At 34.5% G+C, this 24,408-nt stretch overlaps 1 protein-coding gene across 1 annotated transcript; it reads right to left on the bottom strand.

Moving 5' to 3' along the window:
• Positions 1-14,569: 14,569 nt before the first annotated feature.
• Positions 14,570-16,020, bottom strand: LOC131062961 (flavonol synthase/flavanone 3-hydroxylase). Its single transcript, XM_057996710.1, has 3 exons — positions 15,533-16,020; positions 15,075-15,402; positions 14,570-14,984 (listed from the first exon to the last, which is right to left on the bottom strand). The coding sequence occupies exons 1-3, from the start codon at positions 16,000-16,002 to the stop codon at positions 14,772-14,774; spliced, it is 1,011 nt and encodes a 336-aa protein (XP_057852693.1). The 5' UTR covers positions 16,003-16,020; the 3' UTR covers positions 14,570-14,771.
• Between the last annotated feature and the right edge of the window lie 8,388 nt (positions 16,021-24,408).

Here is a 24,408-nt window from a genome sequence, read left to right as displayed (position 1 = left end):
TAGTACTCTGAATCTAGTTTCCAAACTACTAAACTTTTTCAAAATTGGATAAGATTAAGGGGGTCAAATCCTTCGCGCATGAAAAACAAACCCTAATTTTTAGTTTTTTTCTGAAAAACATAACATAGTGTCTGACGTGCGCATCAAAGTAGACCCTGATTTTTTCTGAAAAACATAACATAGTGTCTAATGTGTGCATCAAAAAAGTCATAGTTAGATTTTGTATTTTGACAAATCCTTTGGCAGAAAGATATTTAAGAGTGAGCACTAGAAGATGTGTATTTTTTGTTGAGTATTTTTTTTTAATGATTTTTCCAATTGAGCATATCCTGAAAATTAGGTACCTATTCGTGTGTGAAGAATAACTTGAACTAAAAAAATTGAAAATATAATTATTTTTTAAAATTTTTAGAGAATCAAGTGCACTACAATAATATAAAAAGTTTTTTAAATTTGGATAAGTATATCAAAAGTTATTAAAAAAATGGTACACGTATGTCTGTGAGAACTATGACTTAGACACTGGTAAAAGAAATTCAATAATAATGTTATCATTGTTCAAATTTAAAAAACATTATATAGTTAGAAACCTCAGATAATGGGTGAAAATATGGTGGGAATTTTTAAAATACCCACTTGATGAAGTGTAAACCTGATGATGACAAAGTTGAGAAACCAAGTTGATAAAATAGAACACATCAAAAAGGAGGGAAATGGAGGGAAATCAAACTTCTGACCCGTAGCTTTGTCATCTAGGCCTATTTCCAAGCCTAAATAGCCAAAAGCACGTACAGGGTACCTATGATATAAGAAGCGCATACAAGGTACCTATGGTTTAAGAAGTGTGTATGCTCTATCTTTACTATAAATAGTGCATACGTGCTACTTTTGTTTAAAATTTGGGAGTGTATAATATGATATTGTATATATAATATGTGTATATACATATAATATATAATTTATATACAATATATAATATATATGTATATAATGATATATAATATATTTAATATAATATATAATATATTAAGTATATATATACACACACATGTGTGTATGTATGTGTATTGTCTCCCTCTCTCCCTTTCTCCCTTCTTCCATACCCCATCTCTCTCTCTCTCTCTCTCTCTCTCTCTCTAGCTCTCTCTCCTTCTCCCTTCCTCCATACCCCATCTCTCTCTCTATCTCTCCCTCTCCCTATCTCTTCCTCTCCATCTCTCTCTCTCCCCCCTACCTCTCTCTCCCTCTCTCCCATTCTCCCTTCCTCCATACTCCATCTCTCTCTCTCTCTCTCTCTCTCTCTCTCTCTCTCTCTCTCTCTCTCTCTCTCTCTCTCTCTCTCTCTCTCTCTCTCTCTCCCTTTTCCTTCACATTTTCTTTACTACAAATAGCGTGTATGGGGTATTGAGCCTATTAATTTGCTTCCTCACAATAACATTTTTAAGGTGTAGGAGTATGTACGTGCTAATTATGAGTTCTAAGTGCGTATAGGGTAAAAAAAAATAACCTTTGGGCTTGCCATCATTTTAGGGACTAACAGCGTGCACGTGGTTATTAATATACCTCATATGCGGTTCTTAGATATAGTTTTATTTGCCCAAGAGCCTCAACAACCTCAAAAGAAGTTTTTTAGTTTATTGAAGGCCCCACTGCGACTATGTCTACACGTCTATCACTATTTTATACATAGAAGTAAGTGTTTTTTTTTTTTTCATGATTTCAAATGATTGAATTGTTGTTCTTATTAGTTTTGTCAATATTATTGTGATTGTTTAATAGTTTTGATTCAAAAAAATAATGATAATATACATATTTATGGTTATTTGTTTTTTTATAAACTTTTGTTTACATATATATGTAATATGATTCTATTTAGGACAACCGATATCAACCATAGGAAAGAACAAGTGAGGAATGATGGAACAATGAGAGGTTGAAAAGGAAAGACAAAGGCAACGTATGAAAAAATTACATGACATAAGAACAATGGGAGAAGAAGGTATGTCATCCTCAACATCTCAATTCGATTTACTAAATGAACATAATGTACCTAATGCAATTGAATAAGAGATATTTGATTTGCCATATGAACCTAATGCAATTGAGGAAGATACCACATTGAACAATCAATTAAATGATGAACATACACCTACTCTATTTGATTAATTGAATGTACACAATGTACCGATGTTAACATCTCCTAGAATAATTCGTAGGAAACCAAAGTATCTAATTGATATTGATGAGAATATATTTAAGCCAATGCCTGATAAAATGAATGAACGAACTTGTAGGAGAATGGTTAAAAGAATATGGTAAAACTATTTTCAAAACTTAAATCAAACCACAAGATGTCAATTAATTGTGTTGGTATTATGGATGAATTCATCATGTGTTGCATTGGTTTTGCCATTGATGTCAACACTTATCCTTCTAGAGGTCTACATTGTTGATTTGGCACTCTGGTTATATTGGTTTATTGTTGAACCAGCACATTGTGGTCTCAGCATGGTTATTGGCTTATGCACAATCACCGGTATATGGTTCACTGCTAGTGGTACTCTTTATGTCATCTACATCTTCTGCCCAATTTGCATCTATATGTGCACATAACTCAAAATTGTCATTCTTAGGATACCATAAACCAAGACTTGTTGTGCCTTGTAGGTACCGGAAAATCTTTTTTTACTGCACTTTCATGATTTTCTTTAGGATTGCTTTGAAATATTGAAACAATACACACTGCATTCATTATATCAGGTCTGGTTTGTGTCAAATACAGTAATCCTCCAATCATAGATTTGTACCTTGTCGGATTAATAGGAGTTGAATAATCCTTTAATGTTAATTTATTAATTGTAGTCATAGGAGTGCTTACCGGTTTTGAGTTTTCCATACCAAATTTCTTCAAAATTTCCTTCAAGTATTTTGTTTGACATATGAATATACCTTTATTTGTTTGAGAAATCTGCAAACCTAGAAAAAGTTTTATCTCTCCAATCATAGACATTTCAAACTCTTCCTGTATCTTGTTAGCAAAGTCTTTACATAATCCTTCTTCACCTCCAAAAATGATATCATCCACAAATACTTCAATAACCAAAATATCATCATTGGTAACTTTGTAGTACAAGTTGTTGTCAGCATTACCTTTTGTGTATCCATGCTTTAGAAGATATTTATCCAATCTAGCATACCAAGCTCTGGGAGATTGCTTCAATCCATATAAATATTTCCTTAACCTGCAAACCATACCCTTATCATCTTTTAATGAAAATCCATCAGGTTGTTCAATGTAAACTTCATCTTCAAGATCTCCATTCAAAAATGCACATTTTACATCCATCTGATAAACTTTATAGTTCTTATGAGCTGCAAATGCAATAAATAGTCTAACTTCTTCAATTTTGGCTAGCGGTGAAAAGGTTTCATTAGAATCAATTCCTTCTTTCTGTGAATAACCTTTACAAACTAATCTTGCTTTGTTTCTGATTACTTCACCATCCTCATTAAGTTTATTTCTAAATACCCGTTTAGTTCCAATTACATTTTTGTCTTTAGGCTGGGGAACTAATGTCCAAGTATTATTCTTTTCAATCTGTTCTAATTCATCTTCCATTGCTTTTATCCAATGTTTATCCTAACATGCTTCAACAATTGATGCTGCTTCAACTTGAGAAATTAAACATACCTCTTCATTTGCCAATCTTCCTCTAGTCATAACACCTTGATTCTTATTTCCAATTATCTGATTCTCTGACTGATTCAATCTTACATACCTGGGTTTGTTCTGATTTTCACTTACAGGTTGTTGTTGTTCAGTCATAGTTGAGTTTTTAGATGATGTCAGTGTGACTGGTTCTACATTCTGTGTCGGTGCAATCTGTGTCGGTTCATTTATAATCATTTCTACTATCGGTTCTACAGATCTTGAATCTCCTCTAAAATATTCATCTATCTTCACATTAGTACTTTCAATGATTTTCTGCAATCTTTTATTATAACATCTATATGTCTGCTTCTAGTTGAATAACCAAGAAATATTCCTTCATCACTTCTAGGATCAAATTTGCCAATAAACTTTTCTCTCCTAATATAGAATTTTCTTCCAAATATTCTAAAGTATTTAAGAGTAGGCATATGACCAAACCATAGTTCATAAGAGGTCTTTCCGGTTTCACTTTTGATGTGAACTCTGTTGAAAATATAAACCATTGTATTCACTGCTTCTCTCCAGTATACATGAGGTAGATTTTCTTCCATCATCATGGTTCTTGCTGCATCTAGTATAGTTTTGTTCTTCCTTTCCACAACTCCATTTTGTTGGGGTTTCCGGGGTGCTGATAGTTGTCTTTTGATTCCATTTTCCTCACAGAATGAAATGAATTCCCTAGATGTAAATTCTCCTCCTTGATCAGATCTCAAACATTTGATTTTCTTGCCAATTTCATTCTCTACCATTACCTCATATATCTTGAATCTTCCAAAATCTTATGATTTCTCCCCGAGAAAAGTAACCCAACACATTCTAGAATAATAATCAATTATTAGCATAAAGTATCTATCTCCTTGAAGACTTCTTGTTCTTGCTGGACCATAGAAATCAGTATGAATTAAATCAAGAATATTATTGGATTTCTCATAAATTCTCTTAAATGTTGTTCTAACTTTCTTTCCCATTTGACATTCCTTACATACCAGATTATGAGGTTTCACAATCTTAGGTAAATCCCTTACTGCCTTAGTTGAACTGATCTTTACAATGCAATCAAAATTCACATGACAGAGTCTTTTATGCAATAACCAACTTTCATCAATGTGAGAAATCAAACATGTCTTATTGTTGGTCTTCAAGTGAAAGATATTATCTTTAGTTTGATTACCGGTTGAAATCTCCAATCCAGTTATGTTCATGATTTTACATTTTCCATTCTTGAATTGTAATTGAAATCCTTTTTCCACTAACTGATCAACACTCAAAATATTATGCTTTAAACCTTCAACATAATAAAAATTATTAGTATTATGCTTACCATCCAAAGATATAGTGCCTCTTCCTTTGATTAAACAAGCCTTGTCATCTCTAAACCTTACTAGACCTCCATGAATTTCCTGTAATGATAAGAAATTGATGTAATCACCAGTTATATGATGCAAGTATCCACTATCAATGATCCATTCATCCTTTTCTTCAATTTTTGTTGCTAATGCCTACTCTACCGGTTTGACAATAGGTATCGGTTGATCTTCTTTAATCACAACAAATGCCCATCCACTATCTGCTAGATCTTCATCTGAATCATCTGTAACACCTTCACCTGCATAGTAACATGACATATCTCTGTTTTTCTTAAATATGTATCTTTGATATTCAGGGTTAGGCTTATATGTTCTTTTTTCTTCCTTCCTTAGTCTTGCATGTCTATCAGGACACCTAGACACCATATGACCAACTTTATTGCAATTAAAATATTTGAAAGGTGCTTTACCTTCATACTTACTTCCTACTAGACCTTTAGGCATCTTCCTTGTAAATAGTGCTTCAATTTCTTCATTTTCTCTTCTCATATCTTCAATTTCGTTTGCATAAAGTGCTTTCCAATCAGTTTTGTTAGATGTAGATGATAGAAAGAGTACCATTGGCAGTGCATTCTTTCTTGACAGAAGATTAATTTCATGGATCAGCAAGAAGAAGACTTGTACATCATTATCTACAGCAGAATCAAAATATGATGCAGTAGCAACTAATTGTACTTGGGTATTATGGATCAAGAAAATGTTGAAGGAATGCAAAGAACCAGTAATTATTTATTGTGATAATTCAGCAGCAATTGATATAGATCAAAGAATTTGCTATTTCACTCTAAAACAAATCATGTTTCTATTAAGTACAATTTTCTGAAAGAGAATGTTGAAGCAAATGAAGTGAGATTGGTTTATGTGAATACTAAAGAGCAAATTGCAGATATCTTTACAAAGCCTTTGCCAAAGGAACATTTGAATATCTCAGAGAGCAAGTTGGGGTAATTTCCCCACTGGTAGAGACTTGAATGATGAAGATTGGCATCAAACCGACAGGGACTAATAGAAAAATCTTTTTCCGGTATTGATGAAGGAGAGCTATTGCTTAGGGGGAGTAGTTAGTTGTATGTTATGCTATATTTTAATTCTTAACTGCTTTGGCATTTGATGTCAAAGGGGGAGAGATATCTATGGAAACACATTATACTTTGGGGAGAGATGAACATTCTACTTGGAGAGATGTATTTTTGGTTTTGGTTTCTATTTTTGGCACAAAACTTTGTATTGATCTATTTTAGGAGATTGTTGGTATTTGGCATTCTATTTTTGGCACTTAGATGTTTTTCCATCTAGTGTTGCCATCAATGTCAAAGGGGGATATTGTTGGTACTATGGATGACTTCATCATGTGCTGCATTGGTTTTGTCATTGATGTCAACACTTATCCTTCTAGAGGTCTACATTGTTTATTTGGCACTCTAGTTATATTGGTTTATTGTTGAACTGGCACGTTGTGGTCTCGACATGGTTATTGGCTTATGCATAGTCACCGGTATATGGTTCACTAGTAGTAATGATGACTTGTTATCATCTGGAGATCATTTGGTTATGTCGAAGACATGGATTGGATATTTGGATTTGGTGTTTTGCTTATTGGTCCAATCGAGTTCACATATTTGCCTTTATCGACAAATAGGTCTAGGTTACATGGACCAGTACAAGATATCATGTTCCAGATCAGCACAACACATTTTGGAAATGGTTTATTGATTGTATAATGTGTAAATGTATTGAGCTAGCATATTGTATCGCATCAAGACTTATTTGTAATTGATTTAATTGTAATATCTCTAGTGAGCCGACCTTATCATTTGGTCTTAGGTTTTGTATAAATAATTTTAAGATCTTATTGAAGACCATATTATGAGTGTGTGTGAATATTGAAGATCATTGAAGAGCGAAAATAAGTAGATCCTTGTGCGAATCATGCAAATATTATCTGAAGGTTGAAGGAAAGGTTATGAAGGTGTTTGGCACTCATGGTCAGAGCTTAAACCGGTACTGAATCCAGCATTGCAGATTCTATATTGAAGTAATACATTGTTATTGGATTTAACCACCCAATTGTAGTTAGTGTGACTTCTATTTTGTGATTGAGCAGTGAGCTCTAGGCAGTTGGCCTTTCTGCATGTGCAGACCCCATTATTGTATACACTTACTATCTGTAGTAGTATCATCTGATTGTGGCCCAGGTTTCCCATCATGGTTTTTCCCCTACAGGGTTTCCATGTCAAATATTTTTGTCATGTGTTATGGATGTTGTTTTCCTTTCCGTTTCATAAATTAAGTTATATTGGTACAGCTATAACAGTTAATCTACTTTACCAGCATTAAAGTATGTTTTACCGATACTGAGTTTCAAATTGGAATAATTTGTTTTGGGTTATAATTTATTGTAAATTGGTTCACAATTTATTCACACCCCCCCCTCTCAGTTGTCCTTCCCGGTTCCTAACAAATTGTTCAAATGATTAAAAATTTGAATTCTAGAGAGAAAATGAAAATTGTATGCCTAATATCAATTGAAAGTAACATGGAAAGAACTATTGTGCGAAATCTATTTGATGCATATCAAGCTATTGGTTCAAAATCACATACTAAAGATTCTAATGCTACTCGACATGTCATTACATCAACCATAATGAGGAAGAAAATAAAAAAGGATCATTTGATAAGCAAAATAAGTAAGCCATTGAATGTTAGTAGAAAATTAAATAAAGCATTACAGAGGCAACAGAAAATAGAGGAACCTAACAATAATTCTCTTTGGTAATTCTCGGGTAGACTACCATGCAAAGACAAGATTGTTGTTGATGCACTAAGAATATTAATTGAAAAAATTTGGCATGAAAACACCAGAGTTTCGCCCAACCAAAGAGATGTTGTTAGAAGGTGAATCGGGTCTACAAATCGTGAGCCACATGCCAAACACTATTTGGATATGACTCAAAGTAATTTTTATGAAAGATTCCTTGAACAGTTTCCTCAAATAAGAATTTCTCAAAGATTTTTTGAAATGGAAAAACCTTTTTATATTAAGATTAATCATGTATGCACCACATGTTGTTGTAGGATGCATATTCAATTTTCCATGCACTATGATATTTTTTCATCACATTTATTCTAGTTTGCACACTAACAATTTTTTGCAGGAATGCAATATACAAGCACCTCCTAAGTCGGTAAGATAATTTACTTCAAGTGTGTTATGTAATAGACATGATGGTTGCATTTATTATAATATGCCTTGTTTGGAAGGTTCTTGTGCTATAAGTGGTTGTTTGTAACATTTACCAAGATGTGTACATTTGGAGAGCACACATGAAATTGGTAGGAAACTAGTTTCTTTTGGAAAATACAAGACAGTCACATATGGAGTTGAAGATGGGAAAGATTTGAAGAGATGTGAGTTAGTGAAAAATGATAAATGTGTAGCTAAATTTATGAAAATGTTTCAAGAGAAACTAGTTTATGAGTACATAATGCATACACATAGAGCTCGATGGTTAAATGAGCAATTCAAGGTATGACTCTCAATGTTCCAATGCTTTCAGATGCATGAGAGAAGCATGCCTAGCATAAACTTGCCCACCTGAATGCACTCGTGACTTCAGTTTGTGCACACAAAAAACCGAATGAATTCTAGCCTATCTTGCAACTTTGCATTGCATGCAACTGACAGTTTTTGCAGCAGGTAAAAAAATGATACCAATTGAAAATGGCTCCGATTCTTCAAAAAATGAGATATGCCATTTTAGAGGAGCCTCATGCAACCCCACGGGTTTAAACAGATTGATCATATGTGCCCTAGATTGGAAGAAATCATCCATCAAAGTTTGACAATTTTTTGGACTCAGGGCACTTGAGATATCGCGCCGGTAGGGTATGACTCTCGACATTTCGGTGCTTTGGGATGCATGAGAGGAACATTCCTGGTGTAAACCTACCCACTTGGACATGTTCGTGATGTCGGTTTGTGCACACGACGAACCAAATCAATACTAGCCTATCTTGCAACTTTGCATAGCATGCAACTGATGATTTTTGTAGCAGGCGAAAAAATTCTACGAATTGAAAATGACTTTGAGTCATCAAAAACTGAGATAGGCCATTGTAGAGGAGCCTCACGCAACCCCATGAGTTCAAATGGATTGATCATGTGTGTCTTGGATTGGAAGAAACAGTAAATAAAATTTTGACAATTTTTTGGACTCAACGCACTTGAGAGATCGCATCGGTAGAGTATGACTCTCAAAGTTCCAACGCTTTGGGATGCATGAGAGGAGCATGCCTAGCATAAACCTGTCCACCTAGATGCACTTGTGACATTGTTTTGTTCACATGAGAACCAAAAGTTGACCATTGCAAGCATGAGGGTGCTCTCGCACCACACACATATTGTTGTTTATATTCATATTGTTGATTACATCGGAAAATATTCATTTAAATTTATAAAAGGGCAGCCACCAAATATAGAAAATAAACAATAATGAACTAAATACAAGGAGTTTTGTAGGGTTAATTCAACATTTTAGAAATTTTATCAAATCATATTCCACAATTGCAATGTTTTATATCATAGATTTTTGTTGTTTATATTCATATTGTTGATTACATAGGCAAATGATCAATTAACTTTATAAAAGGACAGCCACAAAATACAATGAATAAACAATAATGCTCAGTACACATTTATTGGATCAAATATCAACATTTATATATATATATATCAAAAAAAGGCATGTCTGCCAAGTCAATACAAGTATTACAAAAATGTGGCATATGCCATGTCCAAATCGATATACAATAAAAATTTAGAATATATCTACATGTATTGATCATTCTATGACCACAACTAACACTATATGATCCTAAATTTGTGGTGGATCATCAAAATCGAGCCTCTTTGATGCAATACGTGGCTTTGTAGATGGCTACAAAATCACAATTCAAAAGCCAAGTTAGAATTATTTTGTAGAAAATAGTTCACAATTAACAACATAACTATGCATTTAACTATAATTCATTTGCAATTTAAATGTAGATTACCTCATCGGTTGATCTCGGAGCTAATGTCTCCGCTCTCCTCTCCTTGTCACTCTTAGGAGTTTTCTTGAAGACAAACTTAAAAGGATCCGCGTTATGGATGAACCGCAGAGAGGGCTAATGTAGATTAAATGTACCATTAATACAATGTACTAACATAAATACATAAAAAAGTACTTAAAAGCTATAATATAGAGAACAATGACATACTAGTGCCTGAGATGCTTCTCCAATGGACTGAGGATGGCTCACCATCGATGGAGAAATTGTCGCTATTACCTATACAAAAAATGATCAAAGATTAAATACAATTAATATAATGATAAGTATTGTAGGTTAAAAACAATTAATGTAATATATCAAACAAAAGTGTACTAGATCCTGAGATGCTTCTCCAGTGCATGGAGGAGGGCTCGCCATTGATGAAGCAGCTATGGATATTTCCTGTATGAAAAAATTATAAGATTATAATTTATCACAAGTTCACATGTACACATGAATATAATTATGAAATAAAGAAAATAAAGTAGAGATACATACCTCCGCCCTCTCTCGATCCATAGGCAAATCATATGCATTCAACAAATCCATATAGCTCAATGGTCATTGTACATATAAAATAGACAAAAAAAACTAATCAATCTACAAACCCCAACTAAGACTTGATTTCTACATTTTCAAACAATTTTACAACTAAAAATATGTTCAATTACTTTCTTCCAATGTTTTGGCGTCTTCGAGGAATTATTTTTCTTAGGACGAGGCCTAGACGTGGAGGGGTACCCTAAAAAAAAAAATTAACATGAGATATTAGTACAAATAATTTATTAAACATAATTTTGAAAATATAAAATGAAATGACTTCCATATTCCATCAAAACAATACATGAAAAAGGTTGTACAAAATATGATATCGTATGGCCTTGTAGGCCAAAATCGATCGCTAAGAGCGTGATTTCCTGAATTTGGAATATTTCATCCCCTGTCAACACCTACAAACCAAAAATTGAACCAAGAATCAAAGACAGTTAGTATATCTTGTAATTTTTTTGAATTCAAAGTGTACTATTCTATATTAACATGTTACAAAATTTATACCTCAGGCATCGAAGTTGCAATTGTAGTAACTGCGGGAGTAGTATGGGATACTGTTGTTGCATCCTGAAATGCATATTATTTGTATCAATTTAAATCAATGTATAAATGAAAATTCATTTATGTAATTACAAATTTAAAGTGACTGATAAATAAAATGCTATGAATTCAAATCAACACACTTGTGTCTACAGCTGATGGGGTAACAACATCTGCATCAACTCCTCTGTCAGTGCCACATCTTCAGTCGTGCAAGTCTGAAATATACTCCCACAAATTGTGCATGAATGAATCGTGGATCCATCTGCAGCGGCCTCATCATCCGTCCCTGAGCATATCCCTGAGCAACTATAACACACATTCTTAATGGACTCTCTATCGCCACATGGAGCAACTAATGGCTCATCATCCATTACAAGAGGGTGTGCTAATTATGCCCCTTGCTAGATGATGGCACTAGTCAATGTTGTGGCCACCTAAAGAGTTTGTAGCTCTATCAACCCTTTCAACTCTACTAGGACAGCTCGATGCACCTTGGGTTTGGGTGCTAGGGGGCGACGACTCTCTGGGGCTACTCGCCTATGGGCTCTAGGTCTATCTTGCGTAGAGCTGCCACCTCTACCATGGAACTTTCTCATGTCAAAATAGTTTGGTCGCACATTGAGGACAAACTCACAATATACTTTTCTCAAAAAATACAATGGCACCTCATAATTATTACAAGGTGGATCATCAAAGACCATCCACCACCTCTGCCAAAAAAGATTCTCCATCTGCACATTGGTACACCAATGTATGAGAAACCTCTTTGCATTAGGAGGTAATGATTGACCAGTTTTAAGATCAACAAAAAGGGCACATATTTGTTGTTTACTAATATATTTTTTTTCACTCCCTCATATGATAACCCGCCAGCATAGTATTGATGACACATCCGTAAAGTTTCCCCATTTTTTAATTTGTGTGGAAACGGTTGTGGAACCACTAGCTAATGTTTTTAGGCTAATGGCGAGGGATTTATGATGCTCAAGCTCGGATGTTTTCAATTTATTAATCGATCTATTTATTTTAGATGTGTTTTTCCCTAACTAATTAATAAATTGCTCCTGTGTTTTAGGTGTATGGTCAAAAGGAGGAACTGGAGGTGTATCTTGTGGGTTTTGTTCGGGGTTTTCAGGAGGTGCAATTTGTTGTTGTTGCTGTGGATTATCAGAATCTAGTTTTTGAAACAAAAAATAAAAAAACCTAATCAAAATAAATGAAATTAAATTCAAAATGTAAAACAAATTAAATAAATGAGAAAGAAAGACAAAAATTAAGAAAAACTAACCTTGATCCATAGCATTTGGTGGAGAAATGAGGCAGCCCATTCATGGTTTCGTGGAGGAAATGGAGGAAAAAACGTTGTGGTCACGGGAAATTAAGACCCAGTTCTTTTTCTAAAAACTTTTTTTGATAGGTGTCGCGTACATGGTTCTTTAGGGCTTATGAGTGCGTATGCGCTCACTTTCCTAAAAGCAGTGTGTGCATTCTCACTTTCCTAACAACAGTGTATGTGGTATCTTTTTTAGGCTTGGGAACAACAGACCTAAGCGCATACGGGGTAATTTCAAATTTTAGATCCGCATATGTGCTGCTTATTTTTTCATGTTTTTTTTGGTGGTGTCAAAGAATAAAAAGAGACTATTAGAATATTGATTTTTTTAATTTAAAAAGAAGTGTATTGGGGGTTTTGAGTGAAAAATGTGAAATGATAATGCATGGACAAAGTATTTTTGAAATTTGACGATCCTCTCCAAGTTGGTGATGGGGTGATTATGCTTCTGTGGATGCACTTTCTACATATTTATGAAAAAAGAAGAAAGTTTCTTGATAGAAGAAAGAAAATATTGTCTTAACTTTCATCAAGATGATTTTACAGTATATTCAAGGCACTTAGTTATAAAAGATTCAATATGTAGTAGAGGCTACTAAGCTTTGGTTGTGTATATGTATTTTTATTAGGCAATATATTTGAGGATTTCCTGTCCAACTTTAGTTATACATTGCATCTATGTTTTGGTCATTTTTATTGGTCAAGCATCAAGTAGCCTATTGTTGATCTATCTTCTATTATGTTTGAGTATCAAGGTGCTATGAATGCCACCAAGTTAGACAATACTTTCAATACCTTATTGCTAGTTTTGGCATCACTTTCTTTCAACTATATATCATTTGATGTAATAACTATAATGCTATACAAATATTCTATATCCTAGTCCATTGTAAGTGGACCAAGCACATTAAGGTCCACACACACTATATCAAAGAGATCATTTAGTATTGTGCCATTGATCTTTACAACTCTCCAAGTTTATTATAGATTGCAAATATTTTCACCGAGACCTTTGTACAAATAAAATTTGTTCATTTGCACAAGCTTTGTTTGTGGCTTTACATAACTTCATTGGGGGACTATATAGAATGATGTGATTGAAGTCCAGTCTTTCTTGTAGTGCAATGGGTCCTAGGCATTGAATTCCTCCTCTTGGATAATTAATATTGTGTGAACATAGATGTTTTTTTATGTTTCTCTGGGTATTATTGGATGGTAGAGAATATGGAATGAATTTATATTTAAAAATCTATATTAGGTGTTTGAGCGAAATGTTGGAGATAGTGGTGTCCGGCTAAGGTTTTTTGCACGTTAATGGTCCTCTCTAGGTTGGTGATCGAGTGATTATGGATCTTTAGATGCTTTTTATATATATCTACGATAAAAAGACAGAAACAATTTTATGGAATAAATCAAATCATGTGTTGTATATTTTCTTAACAATATTACAAATATTGAGCCCCCAAACTATGTCAGTTGGGGCTTCATCATTGATAACCATTATTCTAAAGATGAACAAGCGTAAAGAAAAATAAGATGGATATGTTTTCTTATTGGTTTTAAATACTATAACCAAATATGAAGTGTATCATTGTAGTTTTTTGTACAAATACAAAATAGTTTCTATATTTTATTTTTGTCCCACTTTTAATACATGTTGATTATAAAGATTTTAGTTCATATTTTTCTACTTATCAATATAAAGGAAGTGGTCCACAAGACCACATTTTTCTAATAAAAAACAAAATAGCTCTTCAAACAAAAATAAAGTAAACAATTATATAAAAGAAAATTATTAACAAGTAAATAATATAGCTCTAAATTAATATCTCTAAAACGAAGATTTATTTAAGAGTTAAAAGGCAGGACACAAGGTTGTACGATGCCATCGATCGATTATGATCAATGTCAATGTTTCATGCTAAAATAGAATGCCAATAAGAAAATCCAAGGCTTCATGTAGGTGGAATATACTTGAACATGAATAAAACACATTCTTATTAGGATCATCATTTTTATTTATACATTAAACATCATATTAGATGATGATACCACAAATTAAAAACTTCATCTAGCTTAACTATCTTTGATATAATTATTAATGCAAATTAGACTCACTTAATTTTAAGCATAGCTAATTATTTTGCGGATCTAGCTTGTTGTGCTTTTAAATTCATTGCTTCAACTTGTTGATCTTACGATGCTTAAACTCTGCGTAAGTCTTGGCATTATACAAAGGAGGATTTTTTTCATCAATGAGCTCTTTTATGGGGCCAATAACTTTATTTGTTGGAGGAGTACAAAATACAGGCCACGACATTCTCACTTTGTCTTTACTCACCACACTGCGATGTAAAACACTCTTGTACTTTCCATTGCTCAAAACCTGCATTATTTTTATCACTGTGAAAAAAAATACAAAATCAAATAAAAAGAAAAAGAAAAGAGAAGAAAAATGAAGAGAGAATTAGATAACCTCCAATTGATCTCCAATGTGGACGATGATAGCATTAGGAACATAATCTACGCCAACCCAATGACCATCTTTGTAAACTTGTAACCCAGGAACTTCATTAGGCACTAGAACAGTCAACGAACTCATGTCAGTATGAGGTTCTACTCCCAATGCAAGTTCTGGTTGGGGGCATGGTGGGTAGTAATTTATTTTCATCTCCATCTCCAAATCCTCACCACCAAGTTCCTCTTTCATGGTGTGTTCTTCCACACCAAGATAGAGAGACAAGACTATAAGCAACTTATTCACCACTTCCAAAAGTGATTTAGCATATTCATCATTCACCTCTCTACAATAAAATCATAGCTAGATATTCATCACTTAAAATTAATAAAAACTGACACACGAATTCATCAAAAATATGTAAAAATGAATGAACATGATGCACAAGTAAAAGAAAGAGAGAGGAAGAAGTATACATGTAAGAGGAAGGATGGCGAGGCCAGGTTTTGAAGTCACGTCTGGAAGGAGGCCACAAAACATGGAAAAAGTAATCAATCCACTCAAGCTTTCCATCAATATTATGGGCCAGCCGGGTACCATAACCCTCCAAAATACCCGCAGCAGCATTGTTAGAATAGCTCTCCTTTTCTTCCTGCGGAAGATCGAAGAACTCCTTTCCAACGCCTTGAAGACGTTGAATGAGTTCTTCCAAAATTCCGTGATTGACCACCTGGAAAAGACCCCATTCACTAGCAGCACTTCCTATGTCTTCTATGGTCTTTTCACGGAGGCCCTGGTGACTTAAATTAGCCATATCTATGAGTGGAACTTGCACAGAAGGGCCATCTATGTTGGCACCAGGTCTCTCGTGTGGTGGCCTTATGAACTCATCTGGTATGCTCTCCACCCCACTTCCCGCCAGGGATTGCACTCTAACAGCCGCCATTCTATCTCGTGTGGTGGCCTTATGAATTCATCTGGTTATTTTATTGTTTGAAGAGATTATTTATAGAAGTTTCTAGGGTAAATATGTTGCGGACTGGCTGGTTAGACCGATCGAACGCGTGACAAAGTAGATAGGTATTAGTTTTCCATCCTTGATGTTGCGGACTGGCTGGTTAGTGTCGAATTTTTAAATCCAGTGGTGGCCACCCGATTTCTCTTCTTCTTTTATGTGATTTACCTCTGTCCAATCACCTTTATTGAATGCAAGGAATCTTGATTGCAGAAATCTAAAAAAACAATTGAATCCAAAATAAATATTGTTGAATATAGATTACGGAAATCTAAGAATTGTTTTATTTTTTTCAATTTTGTCTTTGTCGAATTATCTATGACAATTCAATTGTTTATTAAATGTAAAAAATCTCACACAGTAGAATCTAGATTGCAGAAAGCTAATAATAATTGAATCCAAAATAAACGTTTATGAGTTGTATAAATCTGAAAGTATGTGTGATTTCTCCTTGATTGTGATGTGTTTTACTTTCAATCATTTACTTATGACAACTCAATTGTTATATCTAGATTTTTAGTTTTATAATTGAAGGAGGAATGTTATAGTGAATGTTGTAAAAGTTAGGCTACTATTTAGGATTTAGAAGAGTCTTAGCATATGATTTGTATTAAAATTAGAATGTATTAATTTATCTTGTGTTGAGTTTGGAGATCAAGGTTGAGTTTGTAGTTGTGGATTTATTCTTCACTTTCAAACTTGATTTGACAGTTTGTAAAATTTTGATTTTCTATTCTATTAATTCACCTTGACTACTTTTTTATTTTTTTCCGAGTGTTAGTAGTAATTATACATACTTCATAAGTCTGTCATTATTTCATAACTAGCTTACATATATTTGATTTTAATCAAATATATATATAATACGTCGAGAGATATCCTTCTCGAGACACCTATTAGAGTTTGGGGTACATGATTAAAAAAGGCGCCTCGAGAAGGATATCTTTCAGCGTATTATATATATAATATTATATTATTAATGTTTGTTGCAATAATATGTAATATTATTGTTGCAATTATTATTATAATTTTCTATTTGTTTGGGTTAGGTTTTAGTGTTAAGGTTAAGTCTATGGTTAGGGTTATAATTACGTTTAGGGTTTACATCAAAGTTAGGGCTAGAATTAGGGTTATGGTTCAATTACATTAAGGTTGGGGTTAAATTAGTATAAAAGTTCAATTAGGATTAGGGTTTGGGATAGATTAAGGTTAGGAATAGATTAGGATTAAATATCAATCTAGGTTAGGGTTTAAATATGATTAGGGTTTGATTATGGTAAGGGCTATATTAAGAATAGAGTTCAATTACGATTAGAATTTAATTAGGTTTAGCATTAAGTTTAGGCTAGGATTTGGTTATGGTTAGATTAGGGTTGAAAACAACAATCTTCAATTATGCATATGCACCTAGAATGCTTGTGTTGGTCTAGATTTATTTTAATGTTTCAATGAAAGTGTGAATACAAAAGATATTTGAATATAGCTATCAAACCATGGATGTCTAAAGTGAATTCAATGGATGTCTTTATATACAAAAACATAACAAAAAAATATTCAAAAAAGTATGTTTAGTCAATCGTTGGATGGAAAAGTTCCAGCAAGATTTAACTTAATTTTATTATTTAATATTAATTTTAAAGGGTCTAGGGTCATATGCTTAATCCCATGACTACATACTTGACCTAAGAATTGAATTTAGGTGGTATAAAGTATGAAGAATGTCTATAAGAATACGTGCATAATTACATTTAATTAGAGTATGGTTGAGATGATTATGTGAATATAGGGATAGAAAATGGGATGGGTGTATACATATAATTGGTAGATAAGTGAAATAGGGTAAGGGACCTAATTGCGCACAAAATTGCCCCATTTTCAATGTGTCTAGATGTATCAAGGAACTCTCCTCAAAATAGACCTAAGATTAAGAGAAACATGTATTTGCAAATTTGACCTTTATGATAACTATAAAAGAAATTCACTCTTTTTCTAAAGTTTAATCTACGCTAATTAAATATATGAATAAAATCATACACAGTTTAACCTAAAATTTAATTAAATGCCTATTTAGAATTATAAAAGCATGTAAATAATACAAAGTTTAGTAAATTTAATGCAAGGAAAATGGGGGGCTTGGATCTAGGAACAAAAAAGAAGTATAATTTTGACATGTCATAAATATGATTGCTAAGTATACAAAAATGATTGTACCTCTCATAGATAAATGGTTTGAAATTGTGCATAGAAATGTATAACATTATAGGTCAATTGTATCGGCCTAGATTAGTTATGTGCACATAAATTAACTAATTTGTAGTGCCCTACCATGACACACTCTTTTATGATACTGTTGATGAATAATTATGGCTTTGTTTGTGTTTTTTATTCTTCTAGTTTGATGTTAGACACTGCATGTTGACAGTTCATATATTATGTTTCTATGTGGGTGATGATATATGTAGGACTATGATGATGTTGGGATTCATGTTTGTTTATTTATGTGTATTCATTATATGCATGTTGTGGCTTACATTTATTTATGATGATGTTGTGTGGTTAAAATGTGAGGGATGCCTACACATGCAAGAAAACACAAATCACACACACACACACATGAGACGTTATGTTAGTGAAATCAAGAGATGGAAAATGCAAACTAATCTAATTGTTACTCCAAGAAATCTTAATATTTGCTAGGCTTATCCCATCCTCCTCTATCTCTAAAGATCTCAAAGATTCAAGGTGTCCCTCACTTGGAAGAGCACTTGATCCTTGAGATGACAACCTACAGAACAAGTTATGAATGATGATTCTAGGATCAAAATGACTACAAGTAAGATCCTAGCTAAGATGAGATGATGGATTAAGATGCAAGATGCAAGATGAAGATATGAAATGTGATGCAGAGCCCTACCAAAACTCCTAAGGACAAGCCCAAACAAGGTTAGGCTACTGACCCTTGAAATGATTACAAGGGTCCTGCAAGGAAGGACTCCACACCTTAGATAAAACTACACACACATTCACTAAGCTTGGGCCTACTCAAGATGAGTAAAAGGCTTCAACTCCTCAAACATTCCTTACCGGTGTCTTTTACTCTTAGGTATTTGGAATTTGATCAATAATTGACATCTAAGAACTATTCCAAACACTGGTTTTGGTTTTCGGCACCAATTCCTTGTACCTTCTTTGGAAATCTACCCCCTAGACTTGTAGCCCTATTTGGTGATAGAATGGACCTTAACTCAAAAATGAAATGTGATGCAGAGCCCTACCCAAACTCCTAAGGACAAGCCCAAACAAGTTTAGGCTACTGACCCTTAAAATGATTACAAGGGTCCTGCAAGGAAGGACTCCACACCTTGGATAAAACTACACACACATTCACTAAGCTTGGGCCTACTTAAGATGAGTAAAAGGCTTCAACTCCTCAAACATGCCTTACCGGTGAATTTTACTCTTAGGTATTTGGAATTTGATTAATAATTGACATCTAAGAACTATTCCAAACAATGGTTTTGGTTTTGGGCACCAATTCCTTGTACCTTCTTTGGAAATCTACCCCCTAGGCTTGTAGCCCTATTTGGAGATAGAATGGACCTTAACTCAAAAATGTTCCACACACCCATCAAAAAAATTACCATTTCATAGACCCTTTTGGAATTTGTATTCATCCCCAAAATGGTTTGGCCAGATCTACAAACACAAGGTATGTTCCCTTTAAAGGCTAAGAGACCTAATAGGGGCAATTAGCCCTATTTTCCAAAGCAACTATCTTTACCGGTACACCAAATAAAAAATAAACTTTACGGGCATGTGGGGGATAGTGAGAAACCTCTAATTCTAGGGTTGCACACCTGGAATCCAATGCTATGACAACTTATGATGACTATCCTAAATGGTGTCCTAGGTAGTCACATAGATATGCCTACCTAATCTTGTTCCTTTATCAACACAACAAAGTTTCCCCTGCAACAAACCATGTAAAGACTAAAATACAAAGGCTTATCCTACATCCCTCCAAAGGAAGAGTCTTCTAATGGACTAGAATGCAAGATAAAGCCATTTTTGTTCAAAACCCTCTCCAAACCCTCAATTTTCGGGTTATAGTCAGAAGAATGGAGGGTTCTCTCTACTTTGGAACAATTAAGACCTCAGAATTCCACCAAAATAAATATATTTCATCTCTCTACCTACTCCATGAATAGTGAGATTCAAATCAATCCGTACAGACATGTGCAACTCCTACAAACTCATAATTTCTCAGAAAAAAGTAGTATTTTGTGTATTATTGCTTCACAAATTCCAACTACAACAGCAAAAACCTTGGGAATCATGTCCACAAGGCTTATAAAACTCTCCAACAGTTTCCCACTGAACTTTGAGTAGGTTGGAGCCATTGAAAGGCTTCTCCCAACCAATTTTCAAAAGGTTGCATTTTTGCAATTTTGTAGAAAACTTGTCATACTCCCTAAGGTTGGAATCCACATATATGTATCAAAAAAACACACACGAAACATTTCTAAAACCTATCAAACACAAATATAAACCATCTACTACCCCTTTTGACCACATTGTCCCAATTGGCTACTCAAATTGCCTAATTGGTGACATGGGCTTACATGGTGGGGTTTATTTGCATACATGAAACACAAGACACTCTTAAGAAACCCTAATGATCCTAGTCTTCATCCTTGGGGTCATGAATAGATTTTTTATGAGGTGCTCCTACACCATACTCCCTGGCAGAAGAGATCTAAAGCCCACTTGAGATCAAGGTTTGTAAATCTGCACCATGATTAGATATTTGCTCACTTGTCATCCAAACCGCCTCAAAATCGGGTTTGTCTTTCCAAGCCACCAAGTACTCAATGTACTCCTTGTTCCTTGTCTTCTTTGTGACTCTAGTATCTAACACTTTTCTCAACTAAGGTGATTCCTTCCTTGGAATGTCATTTTCTGTTGCAAATTGTATTAGTTATTCTTCTTCATTGCCATCACTTTTGAAAAGTGTAAGATCACACACATTAAAAATGGGTGATAATCCAAGATCGGGAGGAAGTTGGACGTCATAGGTAAAAATGGATGATAATCCAAGATCAAGAGGAAGTTGGATCTCATAGACATTTTGTCCACACTTTTTCAATATCTGACATGGTCCAATCTTCCTCTGCATGAGCTTGGTGTATTTTCCTTTTGGGAGTCTCTCCTTCTTCAAATGTACCCATACCAAATCCCCAACACTAAATTGTACATCTCTCTTCTTCTTATCAGCATGAACCTTATACTTCATTACAGACTATTGGAGATGAGACTTGACTTGGTCATGCACCTCTTTGATGGCTGATGCAAAAGCTTCACCATCTGCACTAATGGGCTCTTCTTTGGGTAACTCTCTTAACTCCAACACTCCCCTTGGGTGGATGCCATATACAATCTAGAAAGGAGACTTCCAGATACTCCTTTTTATGGTATCATTGTATAAGAATTCTGCCTGTGATAAAATGTTGTCCCACTTCTCTCCATATTTCCTTGTCAAACACCTTAATAGGTTTCCCAATGACCTATTGACAACTTCATCTTGCCCATCCGTTTGAGGATGATAGGCTAGTGAAAAAGATAGGTTAGTCCCCAACTTCTTCCAAAGGGTCCTCTAAAAGTGACCTATGAACTTCACATCTCTGTCTGAAATAATGTTTAGGGGAAATCCATGTATCTGGACTATCTCTTTGAAGAATAGGTCTGCAACATATGATGCATCACAATAAGTCTTGCATGGCAAGAAATGAGCCATTTTACTAAACTTGTCCATCACTACAAAGACACTGTCAAATCCTCTCCTTGTCCTAGGCGGACCCAACACAAAGTCCATACTTATCCTCTCCCATGGCCTAGAAGGAATGGGTAAGGGATTATACAAACCTGCATTTGTAGACTTCCCCTTGGATTTTTGACATATGACACATGCCTCCATAAACTTTCTTACATCTACCTACAATTTAGGCCATAAATAATGTCTCTTCACAAGGTCTAGGGTCTTGTCAAGGCCAAAATGACTTGTCATAGCTCCGCAGTGCTTCTCCCTAATAATATTCAACCTCATGGAACACTTAGGAATACACAACTACACTCCTTTGAACAACAATCCATCTTGTATCAGAAATTCAAAAAACTCAATATGGTATCTCTCACCAAAGGTTTCACATACCTTGTATATCTCTCCAAATTCTTTATCAGCATCATACATACTCTTCAAGGAATCAATACCAACACTCTCCATCTTGATCTAGTTGACAGTCCAGACTGTCCTGCTCAAAGCATCTGCAACTTTGTTCTTGACTCCCTTCTTGTGTTTGAGGGTGAATGTGAAGGCTTGTAGGGTCTCTACCCACTTCATGTGCCGGTGGTTTAGCTTCTCTTGGCTATTTATGAAACTGAGTGCCTGATTATTAGTAAAAACTATAAACTCCTTAAGCAATAAATAGTGCCTCCACTTCTTCAAAGACTGTACTACACTATACATCTCCAAGTCATAAGATGAGTATCTCTTCTTGGCGTCATTTATATTTTCACTGAAAAAAACAATAGGCCTCCCTTCCTGACTAAGCACTGCCCCAATAGCCATGTGGCTTGCATCACATTCCACTTGAAATATCTTATTGAAGTCTAGTAAGGCAAGGAATAGTTGTTCTACAACCTTCTTCTTCAATGTCTCAAATGAATCATCTGCCTCTTTGGTCCAACTGAACCTGCACTTTTGTCCTCCCTTTATGGTGTCAAGCATGGGTGCACAAACATGAATAAATCCTCTTATGAACTTCCTATAAAAATTTGATAAACCATGGAAACTTTGGACATCATTCATAGTTCTAGGTGTAGGCCAAGACAGTATAGAACTCACCTTCTCTTGGTCTATTTTCAACTCACCTTGTGAGATCATAAAACCCAAGTAGATGATTTCCTCCTACATGAACAAACACTTATCCAAATTTATCATTAGTTTCTCTTAATGTAACCTCTTGAGAGCCATATCTATGTGTTTGAGGTGTTCTTCCTTTGTGTGACTGAAGATCAAGATATCATCTAGGTATACTATAACAAATTTTCCTATGAATTCCACCAAGAATTCATTCATTAACCTCATAAAGGTACTAGGAGCATTGGACAACCCAAATGGCATGACCTTCCACTCATATAACCCCTCTTTGGTTTTAAAAGATATTTTCCATTCATCCCTTGTCCTTATTCTAATCTGATGGTATCCACTTTTTAGATCCATTTCTGTAAAATACTTTGAACTCCCTAAGCAATCAAGTAAATCCTCTATTCTAGGGATTGGGAACCTATACCTTATGGTTATCTTGTTGATGGCTCTTGAGTCTGTACAAAGCCTCCAAGTGCCTTCTTTCTTGGGTGCAAGGCCTACCAATACTACACATGGGCTTAGACTTTTGCCAATCAGTCCTAATTCAAGAAACTCTTCAATCTGTCTTGCCATTTTTGCATTCTAGTATGGGGTGAGCTTGTAGGCTACTTTGTTTGGGAGAGTAGATCCAGGGATTAGATCTATGCAATGACTGATCCACCAGAAGAAAATGTAAGTAAAGAGCAACAATTTTTTGACAATAAGGAACAAATAATAAAGGTAGTTGGAGAATCTAGCACATCAGTAGGAGAATTCAGACCGACTAATTCTTTTGGATTATATCAAGAGGATAATAGATTGCAATGCCTTAGCATTTAAGGCAATTGATGACACATTACCTATCTTGAAAATGATTGCACCTACCTGTGAGATAGATCACATTAATGATTCTTTAGGTAAATTGGACACATTGTCCAAATTTATTGCTGAAAATGTTCTAACTCTAGAAAAGGTGAATGAGCATACCATTAAGGAGAGATTTGACAAAGAGAAAAATACATTCTTTGAGAACACTATAAAGAATTGTACCGATCACTTGGACACACTTTTACCGGTACTTAATTCTACAATTTTGGAGTATAAGGAGATATATAGAGAAGCATGTAAACCTCACTTTTTGACAGAGGATATAGACGAGGAAATCAAGAAGACACAAAAATAAAGCGATGATATTGCAGATAATTTGATAGGTTCTTCGAGACTTATCTCAGTTTCTGAGTAGGAAATGGCAGTTTTCAAAGAGAAGTTAGAGAAACTTGAGAAAGAAAAGCCAAGAATAAGGTATAAATCCTGGGAACTCAAAAGTAAACTTGGTCCAAAATTGGACAATCTCATTACTCAACAGGTTGAATTATCTAAGGCAACAGTTCAAGGAGAACGATCACCGAAGCAACAAATGCACTATCTAACTG

Source organism: Cryptomeria japonica, chromosome 2, assembly GCF_030272615.1.
Source record: "Cryptomeria japonica chromosome 2, Sugi_1.0, whole genome shotgun sequence".
Classification (NCBI taxonomy): domain Eukaryota; kingdom Viridiplantae; phylum Streptophyta; class Pinopsida; order Cupressales; family Cupressaceae; genus Cryptomeria; species Cryptomeria japonica.
The sequence above is the reverse complement of the archived record's forward strand: the minus strand, read 5'-3'. Positions and strand labels throughout refer to the sequence as shown.